The sequence below is a fragment of the Falco punctatus genome, assembly GCF_963210335.1.
Source record: "Falco punctatus genome assembly, chromosome: 6".
Classification (NCBI taxonomy): Eukaryota; Metazoa; Chordata; class Aves; order Falconiformes; family Falconidae; genus Falco; species Falco punctatus.
Window position 1 is genome coordinate 27,920,056 of NC_137585.1, and position 16,288 is coordinate 27,936,343.

The window sequence follows — 16,288 nt, forward strand, 5'->3', positions numbered from 1 at the left end:
TAAATATACAGGTTTTCTTCTTTCTTTGTCTCAATTTTAAAATCTTTGACCTACAGCGTCTGCACTGCTAGTGCAGTACAAGCCACATCTCACAAATGTAAACTTTTTTTTTCTTTTTAAACAAGTGAGTAATTTTCTTGGCTAGAAAATACCGCAGACCTAACAAAACATACGGTTTGTGGCCATCTCTTGGTAGAGCCACTGGGATGCAATTAGCAATTATTCTTTCTCTCTGTTAGTATAAACAGCTCTGTCGCATCTAAGCAGATGAAAATAAAGTCCCAGTTAAAAAAAAAAACAAACACAAAAGTTCTACTGGCACAAGTACTTTTTGCCTAAAAAGTGATAAAGGATAATGAATTGAGGGTACCTCCAAAACTGGAGTGCAAGACAACAGGCTAGAAGGAGCTGCACTGAAGAAATTCACATTCTGTACAGGAGTTTCTATATTAGTAGTGAAAATGAGCCCACCATACATGAAGAAAACTTAGAAGAAATCATAAATGCTAAATAGTGGCAGCAAGACTGACACATTCAGAAGCACACAGGCTACCCAGTATTTTCCCTGTGCTGCCTGACAGGGATTATCATGTCAAGTGCCCCAAGGTATCAGCAAACTGCCCATATTTAAGATAAGCTTTTGCAGTTTCATGTTAAAACACCTGGGATGGTAAGCGCCAGCACAGCTTCAGGAGACAGCTTTCTAACCCAGGAGCCATTACATCATCCTACAGCACAGCACTCTCCACCTGCAGGCTCAACAGCCCAGAGAAGATGAGTGCCTACAAATAGAAAGGAAAGGTGCATAGATGGAACAAGAAAATGATCGCACTGAGTCTGACACTCTTTTCTTCCTTTCTTTTATTTTTAAAACAAGTTTAAATGTCACATCACTGCTGAGAAATGAACACAGTCTGAGGAACTATGCTCTCTTCCAAATTCTATGGAATGCAAGTTTCAAAAGTGAAAATCATAGATTTAATTTTCAGACAAGAAAAGATAAAAGAATGTTAGTCAGAAAACATAGGAATTGACTGCATAGTCTTTGTCTGGGGGCAGAAAAGAAATAATTCACTGCATGTAGTGGAGTTCATGAAAATGACAGGCTGACAGCTCTGAAAAGTGAGGTCTTTTGTGCACTGGCACTATACTGGAAGTAGCGATGTTGCTTTCCCCATAACGTTCTGCCCACCGCACGTTATGACGAAGGTAGCTCAGTCTTCCAGCTGATCAATTCACAGCCTGGGTATTGTTGGTAGGTGTCAGGGAGGGACCGCTTGTGAATTACCTCTACTTCTTTGAGCTCAGCTGGGTAGAAAAGGGATGGGGAAACCGGAGATTTCAGTGAGCTGTTTTTATTGTAAGACTCAATCACGCTACAAAGATAGCCATCCTTGCTATGCACAGAATTAAGCCCAGTGTAAACCAAGACCAAAAAACTGTCGCAAACTGTTGCTTCTCCTGAAACCAGAACCAAATCTGTACTGTTGTGTTGAAATCTTTGAGCAACCAAGAAAGAACTCTATAAAAGGTACGCTTTCCAATTCCCAGTTAAAAATGACTACTTTACCAAAAGCTGATACTCCTGTGCAGGAATTACTCAGCCCAGCACAAAGGATTTTGCCCGTCAAACCAGAACCACACACCACAGCCTCCCCCCTACTTGCTCTTTTCCATTTCTTCCTTGCTACAGAGGTCATCCATGCGTGATACCCAGACCTTTCCTTCCACTCTGTGACCCTGTGCTTTGGTGCCCAGCGCTGCTCTCCATACCAAGGAAAAACAGTTTAGTGCAGGAACTTTGCATCATCTTGAGGTAAAAAAAATAAGATCACTGACTCCTTTTTCACCTTGATTTGTCCCTTTAGATCTTTCAGAGCAGATATCCAAGTGATACTCGTCTTTCAACCACCCCTTGCATCCCATCAGTTTGAGTCCCCCAGCAACCTACTGATGTCCTTTACCATAAGAGATGAATTTATGTATTTTTGTAGCTCTGCACTGTCTGTGCAGAATTTACTACAGCTATAAGGTCATTAATACATCTCATTCACAATTTTGCCTCCTTTCCTTCCACACACTGACCTTTCTCATGTTCCTTAGAGCATAGCAGGACAGGAGCATGCCTGACACAGGCAACTGGAGACAAGCTATGCTCTATTGTGGGAAATACTGGGGACAGGACAGGTAACCCTCTCCCCAGCTTCCATGTCTCCCTGTGAGCTTGTCTCAGTCATGCAATTGTTTCCACTTCCAGCTGTTGAGGTGAAACAACTCCAGCAAGTCTGGGATCACTAAAAAAAATGGTTAATGAATTATTATTTTGTCTGATCCAGAACAATCATCATTGAATCAGAGGTGATTTTAAAAGCTGCTGTTTCAAGCTTCCTATTCAGTACTTATACATAACTATTGTGTTTGAGTTTTCAGAAATGATAATTATTTCTATGGAACCTGGTTTAGATAAGAAGAAAAAAGAAAAAAAAGAAGGAGCGAACTAACCATGTACACACATCTAATCTATGACAGAGACAATTCAATAGGAGTCTTCAGCCCAAAATTAAATCACTTATTCCCAATGCCATCCACCCATTCCTCCCCAAAGCTACCTTCTTTAGGTTAAAAGTTAAATTTTCACTAACAGTACGGTAATTTTGTGTGTTGTTTTTTTCCCTCCAGAGACCAACCAAGATTTTTTTTACTTGTAGCTGAAAACGTCTGAAAACATTTGGATGATTGTCTGAATACTTATTATTACAAATAATTCTAATAACTGTCTGTATCACCTACAAAGATGTTTTGAAATTATCATCCAGACCCAAGAGTTTTTAGTTCTCTGGGAAGATAACATAAGGAAAATCAGCAGCACTATCTTCCTTTTATAGTGCTTTGCTCATAACAACTCGTTTGAGATAAAAATCATAGAATGTTTTGGGTTGGAAGGGACCTTAAAGATCACCGAGTTCCAGCGACCCTGACGTAACCAGGGACAACCTTACACTAGAACAGGTTGCTCAGAGCCCCATCCAACATGGCTTTGAAGCTTGGAACACTTCCAGGTATGGGGCATCCACAGCTTCTCTGGGCAGCCTGTTCAGTGCCTCACCACCCTCACTGTGAAGAATTTCTTCCTAACAGCTAATCTAAACCTACCCCCTTTCAGCTGAAAGCCGTTTCCCCTTGTCCCATCACTACATGCCCTTGGGCAAAGTCCCTCTCCAGCTTTCTTGTAGGCCCCCTTGAGCTACTGGAAGGCTGCCATAAGGGCTCCCCAGAGCCTTCCCTTCTCCAGGCTGAACAACCCCAACCCTCTCAGCCTGCCTTCACAGGGGAGGTGCTCCAGCCCCCTGATCACCTTTGTGGCCCTCCTCTGGACTCACTCCAACAGCTCCATGTCCTTCCTCTGTCGGGTGCCCCAGAGCTGAACGCAGTGCTACAGGTGGGGTCTCTTGAGAGCTGAGTAGAAGGGGAGAGTCACCTCCCTTGACCTGCTGGCCAGGTTTCTTTTGATGCAGCCCAGGATACACTTGGCCTTCTGGCCTGCAAATACACACTGCCAGGTCATGTTGAGCTTCTCATCCACTAACACTCCCAGGTGATTCTCCTCAGGGCTGCTCTCAATCCATTCTCTGCCGAGCCTTGGCCTTGGGATTGCTCCAACCTGTGTGCAGGACCCTGCACTTGGCCTTGTTGAACTTCATGAGGTTTGCAAGGGCCCCCCCTCTCTCAAGCCTGTCAAGGTCCCTCTGGATGGCATCCCTTTTCTCCAGCATGTTGACTGCACCACACAGCTTGGTGCTGTCAGGAAAGTCACCAAGGATGCACTTAATCCCAGTGTCCATGTCTCTGACAAAGATGTTAAGCAGTACTAGTCGCAGTACTAACCCCAGAGGATCACCATGCATTACAGGGCCCCACCTGGACATTGAGCCACTGACTGCAACTCTTTGAGTGCCACTATCCAACCAATTCCTTATCCACCATCTGTTTATCCATCAGATCTCTGTCTCTCCAATATAGATAAAAGGATGTTGCATGGAACAGCATCAAATGCTTTGCACTGGGTAGATGATGTCAGTTGCTCTTCCCTTAGCCACAAACCCTGTCAATGCCATAGTAGAAGGCTGCTGCCAGGTTTGTCAGGCAGAAGGCTGCCCTTAGCAAAGCCATGGGGGCTGTCACCAACCACCTCATTTTCCATGTACCTTAGCATAGTTTCCAGGTGGATCTGCTTCATGATCTTGCTGGACACAGAAGTGATTGGCCTGTAGTTCGCCAGACCTTCCTTTTTTCCCCTTTTAAAAAATGGGATTTATGTTTCCCCTTTTGGAGTCAGTGGGAACTTCACTGGACTGCCACAGTTTCTCAAATACGATGGACATCTACCAGTTCCCTCAGGACCTGCAGATGCACCTCATCAGGTCACATGGACTTGTGCACCTTCAGGTTCCTTAGATCAGGGGTCCTCAAACTACAGCCCATGGACCAGATACAGCCCCCCATGGTCCTCAATCCGGCCCCCGGTATTTACAGAACATGCCCCACCCCCCGCCAGGGGTGGGGTGGGGGTGGGGGGGGGAAGCAAGCAGCCACAGTCCTGCCACTTAATCTGTGCGCCGGCCCCCTGTTTTAAAAGTTTGAGGACCCCTGCCTTAGATGGTGTTGAACCTGATCTTCTACAGCAGGTGGTTCTTCATTATCCCAGCACTGCTTCTGCCTTCTGTGACTTTGGCAGTGTGGCTGGAATGCTTGCTAGTAAAGACTGAAGCAAAAAAGTCATTTAGTACCTGAACCTTCTCTATGTCCTGAGCAACCAGGTCTCCCATTCCCTTCTAGAGAGGGCTCACATTTTCGCTACTCTTCCCTTTATCACTGATGTACCTATAGAAGCTTTCCTTGTTGCCCTTGATGTCCCTGGCCAGATATAATTCTATCAGGGCTTTAGCTTTCTTAACCTGATCCCCAGCTGCTTGGAAAAATTCTCTGTAATCCTCTCAGGCTACCTGTCCTTGCTTCTGCCCTCTATAGGCTTCCTTTTTGTGTTTGAATTTGTCCAGGAGCTCCTTGTTCATCCATGCAGGCCTCCTGGTAGTTTTGCCTGACGACTTCTTTGTTGGGACATATCACTCCTGAGCTTTGAAGAGGTGATCCTTGAATATTAGCCATCTTTCTTGGGCCCCCCTTCCCCCCAGGGCTTTATTCCATGGTACTCCACCAAGCAGATGCCTTAAGAGGCCAAAGCCTTCTCTCCTGAAGTCCAGGGCAGTGAGCTTGTTCTGCACCCTCTTTGCTGCCCTGAGGATCTTGAACTCCACCATTTCACGGTCACTGCAGCCAAGGCTGCCCTTGAGCTTCACATTATCCACCAGCCCCTCTTTGTTGGTCAGAACAAGGTCCAGCTTAGTACCTCTCCTGATCTGCTCCTCTATCACTTGGAGAAGGAAGGTATCATCAACCTATTCCAGGAGCCTCCTGGATTGCTTATGCCCTGCTGTGTTGTCCCCCCAGCAGGTATCAGAGTGGTTCAAGTCCCTCATGAGGACGAGATTGTGAACATGACACTGCTCCTACCTGCCTATAGAGGGCCTCATCTACTCAGGTCTTCCCAGCCAGGTGGCCTGTAGCAGACCCCCACTGTAATGTCACCTGTCCCTACCCTCCCTTTAATCCTGACCCATAGCTCTCAGTTGGCTCCTTAATCATCCCCAGGTGGAGCTCCATGCAGTCCAGCTGGTCAGTGACACAGAGGGCAACATCCCTTACTCATCTCCCCTGCCTGTCCTTCCTAAAGAGACTGTATCCTTCCATTCTAACACTCCAGTCAAAGGAGCCATCCCACCATGTCTCCGTGATGCCCATAAGATCACAGCCCTGTAGGTGGGTGCACGTCTCTCTGACTTCTCTTGTTTATTTGCCAGGCTAAATGCATTTGCCTATGCGCATTTAAGCTGGGCCCCTGATGAAGCTGACCTGCTGTCTGGAGGGGCTGGAATTCTTTTGGGCTGCTCTTCAGGTGCTCTCCTGCTGACCTGTGATCCCTTCTCCAGGGTCTGGGCATCTCTTGCTGGCACTGGCATCAAACTGGTAGGAGTGGGATGGATTGAGGTTCCTCTCCCCCAGCACCTTTAGTTTAAAGCCCTCTTTCACCAGCTTGGCAAGCCTATAACCAAAGATGCTCTTCCCCTTCTGACAGATGTACCCCATCAGCCCCCAGCAGAACAGGTTTCTTGAGGTGAGTCCCATGGTCTAAGTAGCCAAATTACTAGGAAAGCTGTGTAAAAGCAGTTTTCATAAGGCTTTTTGCTTCTCAGTTTCTAAGCACTAGTTCAAGCATGAGCTTTCTTGGCAACCATTATTAATGAATTAGTGGTAGATTTATGTCCCACCACACAACTGACCTCATTTAAAAGACACCATTGCAATGGATAATCTGGATATCTCACAAAAAGGGGAAAGGAAAGAAAGAGGACAGAACTTCTCCAAGTATATGTTTGGAGCCTTTATGTCAAGGTGAAGGGATGGTCATGTTGACCCTGTAATTCAGTACTCAAGAAGACCTGCAAAAAAAGGGTAGGGGACTGATGTTAAGCCTCATGCCAACATCTGCCAATACTTGGTTAATTGCCATCCATCTCCCCGCCACCTCCCTGTGAGAACAGGATAGTGTTTGGATGCTGAGGGAGACAGACAACACTGACTTCTGTAGCTTTGTTGACTCACTACCTAATGCCGTGTAAGAAAGAAAAATGTGCACCTTCTCTTTACAAATGCTATTTCCTGGCTTGAAGCCAATGGCAACCTATTGCATCTGCAGCATCACCTTCTTGAGTAATTAGTCCTTTAACCTGAAAAGAAGTGAGCAAGCCCTTTTTATTTCCTTGGAACTGAAGGATGAAAAAGGAGCTAAAATCAACAGCAAATCTAATTTTTTATTTATTTTTTTTTGCTCCAGGATCCACACACACATTCTCCATAAACCACCTTTTAACTATAAAACATGTAAAAGCATACTTCTCATGCTTTTGTAAAAAGTAAAATTTTTTGATGCATCACTGCGCTGCATATCTCTGAATTTAATTCTGTGGAAGAAACAAGCACACCATTGTAGATGTAATGTATTACCTAAGGAGAAACGGTCCTTTCCAGGTTAAGTGTGGAAAAGAAATCAGCTGGCCCTTGCCAGAGTTTCCTATTCATCCTCTTTATAGAAAGACAGGGTACTACTACTACACAAGCAAGCTGTGTGTGCAAAAACATGCAACTGGAAAGAAACAGAGCCTGGCATGTTGTCCATTTGAAAAGTTTAGCAATCTTAGTCATAAAAATGTAACCTTGAAAACAGCAGCTTTCTATTGAAAATAAACTTTTACCAGAAATAGGAATGATAAAAGGTCCTTTCTAAAGGGTAGAGATTTTATATACCTAGCTAAGTCCAGTCACAGGTAGTATATTCATAACTCAAATACATATATATGTATACACATATACACACACACCCCTCTAAATGTGTATATATATACACACAAAAAACATTTATTCAGTGACTGAAGTTTGGTGGGGTTGTTCATGATTTGTTTGCAAATACTCTGCTCTGTCAGAATACAATTGTTGGCTGATATTATGTCTCACTAAATTTTAATACCCATTCAATATAGGTTTGGCTCTAAAATTCACTATGTGAATATTCATTCCTTGTGCTGTCAGACTGGTAATTGACACCACGGGATACCATCCTCATCACCCAACTAATTAACTCATTCACTCACAGAACTCATGAGCTCCGTATACAGCTGAGCAAAACACTTCCACTATAAATACCTCTGTAGTCTTCACAGATACTGTATAATAATCCATATTATTATACAAATTGCACAATTTATCTTGCTCAAAGTCAGCACATTCAGAAACCACAAAGATTAAGTACATAATGTAATAATAGGGCTATGAATATATAGACTATAATAAGGCAATGAATGTCACTGAAAGCAAATATTAGTACAGTATTAATAGAAATGGATGTTTCCAAATACCGCATAAAACAACTTGCTCAACTGTAAGGAGAGGAAGAAAAGCTTTCCAGACAGAGCAGCAGACAATTTACAAATAAATTTGGATATATTGTTGCACTGCAATTCAACCTAAAATATTTACATTTCTTACACCTATTATGTTTTAAAATGGTGTATTACATAGTCAATTAGAAGTAGTTTAAAGTTGCGAATGCCTTCCATTACCTTCTAAAGAACAACCCCCCCCCAAAAAAAAAAAAAACACCACACCAAAAAACACACAACCAAACAACCCCAAAACCTAAAAACACAGAGCTTTGACAGGAAAAAAAATAAATGAGAAGGGATTTTTTTTTTAAATCCCTTTCATTGCACCACTTGTGTTTCAAACCCACAGAGGCCAAGTCACACATAGCTACTCTGAGACTACCAGCAGAACCTGATCTACTTCCATTCACCAAGAAAACACACTCAGCTTTTGATGAAGCTCTGACTTCCTGCTCTCACCCCTATTAATCACCCAGCAACAGGCAAAGGGATGCCAGCCAGCTCACTTGGAGCACAGCTGGTTTTCCTAAGAACACTGCTCCTTCCCCCAGTCCTGCCTCACCGGGAAAGAAAACAGCTGGAGTGAGCTTGGGTCCTGCCCAATCTTGGCACTCCGGCCCAGCAAGCTGGTAACACTTCTGCCATGCCACCAAGTTGATTCAACTGGGAAGACAGACTTTTAAATTATACAAGCCCTAATCCCTATATCAATTATTTATGAACCCTGTGAACCATTTCTTATGCTTTGTGTCTGCATAGAGAGAGGAAATAATAATAAACAGTTCAACAGCTCTACAGAATCCAGCGACAAATTTCTGATAGTTCTTCCAAAATACAGCCCACACCAGCCTACACACAGATTTTAATGATTCAGTAAACAGAAAATAAAATCTTCTACTGCCCTGCCCTTGCAAAAAATAAACTTTAAAATAAAAAAAAAAAAACACATCACACTTCTCTGGGGCTTGTTTGCAGTGACAGATTAATGAATGACCTATCTCTTAGAGAAGAAATAAACATACAAATTCAATTAAATGTTCCAGTGTTTAGAACAATTGGAAAAAGGAAAGCAGCAGCCAGAGGAGAATTTACCTTACTTTTGAGATTGCACTGGCAGAGCTTGGAAAGGATACATTAAAAACGAGTGTATTTTTGACAGCATATATCTACTTAAAACATAACAACTGCCACAACAGGGCAGAATCATCCAGCCTGTTCTGACAGACAAATTTCAGTGCTCCAAAAAAGTTTGCTGCTATTTTAAGACAAAGCTCTTGCTAAGCTCCTTATCTAAAAAAATACCCCTAAAAATATAAGCTCCACCATATATGGTTTTTTTTCTCCATTTGATAAGTGTTATCCCAGATAAGCCAAGTTAACACAACTGTACTAAACCCTTTTGCACTTTCTTACCTCACACTTGCTTGAGCATTTTGCTGTACAAAGGCTAGACCCACGCCCACACTCAAACACATGCCAAAGTGCCAGGTAGAATCCTGGTCTTCACTTTCCTTCTCCTTTCCCATAATAGCTGTAGTTCTCTCACACTTTATACTTCCAAGCATAGCAATTCTTCGATAGTAATGATCCCACTAAACAGAAGCCCACATGCTAAACAGTAAAAATTGACACTCAATTCGTTATAATGCATGTAATGGAGTAAAGGGAGAAGATATTTATAAGCATTTTCATCCTGAATTATGCATTTGGAGAATAGCTCACTCTCTAATGTCTTCTCCCTTACGCCTTGTCTCCTACTGTTCTTTATCAGCAACATACACACTCAACCTAACTGAGAAAACTGATTCTGTTTGACATTTGGGTCTCTAAAAACAAAAAAATATTCTTATACTACCTTTGTTATTCACACAGGTTTTCTATGCCTACTCTGCTGCAATCATTATTCTGTAAACTCTAAAGACTACTAGCTTTTTACCAATAAAGTGATACTTGAATTTCTATTTATGTGGATTTTGTAATAACAAAATAATCCCAGCATATCCACAGTGCTTATTCCAATTATAAAAAGGACGGCAGGAGCTATGCAAGTCAACTGTGTTTTATTTTTCAAATGGTAATTTTTTTCCAGAACTCTTTTGCATCAAACACAATGCAAATGTACTTTCACATACGCATCCTTTTCATCTCTGAACATCCAGCTGGAAAATGCAAGTTTTTACCTTCCTTTTAAAAGAACCTTAAATGAAAATACAACACTTGCAGTTGCTTATGCACCTTGTATAAACATTTGAAATGGATTACACTACAGGTCTACTGTCTCTGCAACAAAGACTGTATGTACCTAATAATTTTGGCTGCCCCAAATCCCCATGCATATCCTGCTGCAGAAAATCTGAAATTTATCTAAGACAGGCTGTATCCATCACCAGGTCTCAGCAGAATCTGCCCTGCTCTTCAGTACTAACTGGAACTCAAGCTCTTTCTGTATTGTTCAAATAAATAAAAAAAAAAAAAAAAAAAAAAGGAACATTTGAATCTCAAAGCCATCATAATCCAACTCAAATTTCCCTAATACCTCATGGGTTCTTATTTTAATTTACCAGACACGTTAATTGGCAGCCACAGTGCAGCAGCATGTATAATCTATTTTTACAGATTTTAAGATACAGAACATCTTTGACTTACAAATTAGTTTGGGACTCATGAGCGTCTCTCCCTGCCTTATCCTGACAGCTGATATCAATGGGACATTAAAATGAACTGTTTCAAAACTTGGAGGTCATTTTCCAAGGGACATCCCTCAACTTGGAAACAATACCCATTCTCCCAGACCCACAGCTTCTGTGTAAGTTATAAGGCTTATCTCAGCTTTTTTTCCTAGAGGCTTGCTTAAATACTGAATCAGTGAGACAAGATTTTTTTATTACTTTCTACTGAGGAGCAGAGTACAGCAAATGTGATCCAGGGATAAGACACACTGAACTGGAAATATTTCCTTGTCTGCAAAATAACAGTGAGGAACTTTCAGCTTTCTGAAATTTCACAGAATCACAGAATGGTTGAGGTTGGAAAAGAGCACTGGAGGTCACCTGGTGCCAGCTAGAACAGGCTGTCCAGGACCATGGTCCCAGCAGCTTTTGAGTACCTTCAAGGACGGAGATTCCATAACCTCTCTTGGCAACCTGTGCCAGTGCTCCATCATCCTTACAGTAAAAACATTTCTCTTTACGTACAGAGAAACTCCTGTGTTCCAGTTTGTCCTTATTGCCTCTTGTCCTGTCACTGGGCACTTGAGATTTCTACATCGATGGAACCCCACCTGATCCTTCTCCAGGCTAAACAGTCCCATCTCCCTCGGCCTTTCCTCATAGGACTGGTGCACCTTTGTAATGTTCAGCACCCTTCACTGGACTCCCGCCAGTAGCTCTGTATGTCTCTCCTACTGGGGAGCCCAGAACTGAACCCCAACACTCCAGGTGCAGCTTCACCAGTGCTTAGCAGAGTGCAGGGATCGCCTCCTTTGATCTGCTGACAACACTCCTAATGCAGCCCAGGATACCATTAGCCACCTTTGCCACAAGTGCGCATTGCTGGCTCATGGTCATCAGGGTGTCCACCAGGACCCCCAGGTCCTTTCCTGCAAAGCTGAAATGTGCTCTTAAAGTTATTCAGTTTTCCCAAGTAAATCTTGGTTTGTTGAACATTTATGTGCCATCTATTGCACATGCGCAGTCTTTAGAACAGGGAAGTGTTGGTGGCGTTTCTTTTAGCATATACCATTGACTTTTTTCTATGATAGAATAAGAATCATTCTTAGAATCAAGTTTCTGCTCTGAATACCTGGACTTTTAACTCTGAAATTTTTCATTTTCCAACATGCACTTCAAATTCATTTCTTTGATAGTCCTAACCTGTTGGGACAGATATCATCCATCATAAGAGTGGAAAAGCAAGAAGGCAAAAAGGATGCCAATAGTATTTAAGACAAGTATTTAAGACAAATGACACTGCCTGAGTTGACATATTGCATTAAGCTGGGGTTTTTGTTTGGAGTTTGGGGTGGGGTTGGTTGGGGTGCTTTCAGGATTTGGGGTTGTTTGTTTGTTTGCTTGCTTGGGTTTTTTAATTGTGGACACACACAGGTTTTCATACTAGGGCATGTTTCCATAAATGGGATGAGTTAGAAGATACCAACAATGGTACAAGTGTTTTTAAGTGCCAGTTCACCACATTTTTAAAAAGACATTAGGCTCTTGAATGATTTAGGTATTATCTAGCAAATTAGTACAGTGGAGTTGCTGACAATCAAGATATTGCCAACATGTGTGAGGGGGTGGTTCAGTCTTCAATGCAGCTGCAGCCAATGTCACACCACTCCTCTGGGGGACTGGTTTCCTGTTTTAATCAGCTCTGTCTGGAGACAGGGCTGAGATATCAGCTTTATCTGGAGATGTGTCTTATGGTTGAGTTTGTTCAGTATGTTTTTGATTAAAACCAAAAGGATGGAAAGCTCTCATCTCAGTTGTCTCCATGGAGTGTGCCTGGTGCTTAACTTCAGAGCTGCCTGTTGGTATGAACTTCTCTGGCGAACTGGACTCTTTGATGAACCTGGTCACCACCACCAGACATGCCCTGCTCACTTTATTTGTGTACCCTGGAACTGTGGCCTTTGTTGGTGAGGCCACAGTTCTGTGCCTACCGTGCTATCTCTTGAGCTCACACTTCCCATTTGTCACTGGATTTTACTGTCCCGCCTCCTGGTAGAAGGACACACAAGGTAACAGCAAAAAAACTATGGAACTTTGAAAGTACAAAAAAGCCAGATACTCACACAGTGAAGGAATCAGGGGGAGCCGAGACTCTCCTCAGGTCAGCAGACTGCACTTTATGGATACTATAGACAGCAGGAAATGAGTGGCCAGGAGAAAGGCAGCACACAGTGTGGACAGACAAGGGAAAAGGCAGAGGGGAGAGAGAGAAAGAGTGGAAAAGAAGACAGACAGACATACAACATTTAAACAGAAACAAAAGGAATGTGTCACACAGAAGTTGAATGAAGAGACATGCAGAGCTCCAAGTTCACGCTAGCAAGCCAAGAGCAACAGAATACATGCAAATGGAGAAAATCACTGCCACATGGCACACAAGAGCTATCTAAAGACACGAGTGATGAGGACCAATGGCAAGCTAGGCACGTGGCTATACAAGGAAGACAAGGAGCCCCAGGATTTGTTCCACAGGCACTGAAAAATTTCAAGGCAACAGACTTTGGAAGCAGGTCCAGAAATGCAAATAAACAAAGCCAAGATCTGAATGAATGGAACTGTCTCCAAAGTTTGTCCAACTTTAGTCTACATTTAAGAAAAAAAAAAAAAATACCCTTACTGGAGATTTTGTATCCCATAATGACAAATTGCTGTCTCCATTCTTCTTTCATGTACCTTAGGGAAACACGCATTTTATATATAGTGACTCTCAAGACTGACTCTCTTTAGTGTTTATACTCAAATGGTCCCTTTGTTTCTCTCAAGTGTATGGAATATGTTTTATCTATAAGCTCTTCCCTCTTTTTTTCTCTTCCATTATGCAGGACATTCTTCCTCAACCCATACTAAAAGGCAGTGAAAGCAAAATACCATCTTTTGAGGTTCAGAAAATGATCATTAACTGAAACTTACTGAGCAGCATACTAAACTCAAGTATCTGATCAGAAAATGACTCCTGGAAAAACTGAACCACAGCTTTTCTTATGGCACACACATTTTGCTGTAGCTCACAAGAACCACATTCTCTGCTTGATCACAGAAAACCAAGCTATATGTCATCTCTTTCACATGTTACCATGACCAACAGGGGAGAACAGAAATGAAAACAGCCAACAATTCTTTTAAGGGAAGGAGAATAAGAAGATAATTTACACTTTTGCAGAAAAACTGAGTTTGTCTGAGCTGATCTGGCTCTAGCAAAAATTTGCTTTTGCTGGTACAAAAAAGAAAAGTCGTATGAGAAGAAAAGAAATCCATCTCCCCCCCCCACACACAACCCCCCTTATCTGCCTTGTTTCAATCCATAATCAAGTGTGAACAGCATCACCTTAGCCTGTACGTTCCTTGCAACTAAAAAGTTGCTTCTGGCTTGAAAGACTTTATTGGATTATTACTTATGTCCATTGTAGAGCAATTCATCGTAGGATGCAGAACAAATTATGCCTGCCTTTTCAGTTTGGACAGCCTCCAACTGTATTCACCAAATAGTGACCTTCCTCCACTATGCTTCAACTCAATAAATTTAAAGTTATCAGAAAAGTACAAGCCATAAGCAGGTCATCTTCACCTACACAAGAATACTTATACAATCCTGTATGTCACATTAAAACAGCTTAGCTTTCCAAAAGAAATATTAAAAAAAAAAGAATGCTTGATGAACAGCAAGAAGAGATCACTAGTTGCAGCAAGTTCTCCATGAATAATTCGGGACAGTTATTATACTGAAAAATTTCTTTGTAGGCAAGCCAGCAGTGAAAGATTAAATAACTTAATGAAATATTAATTGCCACTAATTCACCTAGCTATGACAAAATGGAGCACATTATATTTCCTTGCTCCCTAATAGCTTGGACAAAGCTTTTCGTTCTACTGCTGTCAACAGGAAAGGGAAGCTCCTTCAACTCAAGTAGTCCCACATAAACACTAGAATTTTGTTCCTTAATTTGATTCCACAGCCAACCTTGAAAAGACTAGGATCATTGACACTGTCAAAAGTGCTGCTGAATTTTCCCCACACCTTGAAAAAAGGCAAATTATCCAGTAATAAATGAAACAAGGAGTCTCAACATATAAGAGTTTTTACCTTGAAGGTCTCTGTAGAACCACATGAGACAGTTCATGTGCAATTAGTAGGTGCTGGAAGCACAATAGTGGGAAAACAGGGGGAAAAAACAGGTCAAAAAAGGTCAGATCCCTTTTTCTCATATACAAGTGCCTTCTCAGAGCGTCTACAGGTTTTGAAGAACAGTTACAACTAGGAAGATGGGCAGCTCTTACAGTCAGAAGAAAATCCTGTTTCTAAAGTCTTCTGGCTCCTAAGTGAAAGAAGCATGAAATCTCTGTTCATCTCAACTACATAAGTTAAATATGGGCTCTCCAGTTTTAAGATACTATTATTCCCTGGAAACTCAAGTGCACCCAAAAGGCAAACAAACTCACAATTCTCTCTAAACCGCCTCTCCTTAAAGCCTCCTGAACAAAGGAGAACAGGGTTAAACAAAAAAAAAAAACCAAAACAAAACAGAAAGAAAGTGTAACACTTCTTCAGATTAACTATCATTCTACTTATGGCACTGGACTAGCTAAAACTCCAAAGAACATTCCTACTGCTCTCCTTATCTCACAATAATATCAAAGCTGACAATAACAGCCAACTCTGGATTAATGTGATATGAGATAATTTTTTAATCACTTTCCTGGCAAGAAGCTCAAGATCAACCGTCTAACAATTAGGGATAGCTCCAGACCCACTTACTTATCTCACATATCTAACATTCACATAACAGTCACAAAAGAATAATCTAGAGCATTCAATCAAACATAAGGTTTTCTGGGAGATTTCAATGGAACACAGAGATACATTCCAGATACCAAGTCAAGAAATTTAGATAAATATATTTAATTGAAAATTTTCTTTCTTGTGAAATATTACAAATTAGTACCATATTAAATGAACTTCTCACAATATTAAAATGCTTCCTAGAGTTTAACCTTTAACATACCATTTACTTTTTATCACCCTAAAAGATGCAACTCCTCCCTCTCTTTCCCTTTCAACATTTGTGAGCAAAGTACATACACACAGAGATATCTATAGACGCAGATATCAACATACACAAAAAACATTACTGATAAGTGAAGCTCAGACTAGAGTCCCTGACAGATGATTTCTATTTTCCCGAAACACAGGTCTGCAGACAAGTATCTCAGTCAAACAAGACTGACAGCAACGTAGTCTACCATAGCCCATTTGAATTAAGCTAAACCACAAAGAATATCCTCTTGACAACTAGCACATACTATGAACCTTTATTTCCCTACCACAGTTTTAATTTAGATCTCAAAATTCAGACCAAACCATGTTAATTATCAGATCAAAGTACCAGGGATTTTCTTTTTTTACATTTCCATTAGCCTCCCTCAGTGTGGAAAAAGATCATAGAATGTTTTGGGTTGGAAGGGACCTTAAAGATCACCGAGTTCCAGCGACCCTGACGTAAGCAG

The 16,288-nt window shown here is 41.7% G+C and overlaps 1 protein-coding gene across 13 annotated transcripts in view; it reads right to left on the reverse strand.

Annotated features, from left to right (window-relative positions):
• Nucleotides 1-16,288, reverse strand: part of DGKI (diacylglycerol kinase iota) — a 252,712-nt gene that overhangs the window by 89,504 nt on the left and 146,920 nt on the right. For 8 of the 13 annotated variants that reach the window (XM_080390857.1, XM_080390856.1, XM_080390851.1 and 5 more), the window contains one exon: nt 12,850-12,912. The exons of the other annotated variants lie outside the window; for them this stretch is intronic. In XM_080390857.1, coding sequence (XP_080246983.1) covers nt 12,850-12,912 — 63 coding nt within the window. The remainder of the gene's footprint in view (nt 1-12,849; nt 12,913-16,288) is intronic. 13 annotated transcript variants of the gene reach the window in all.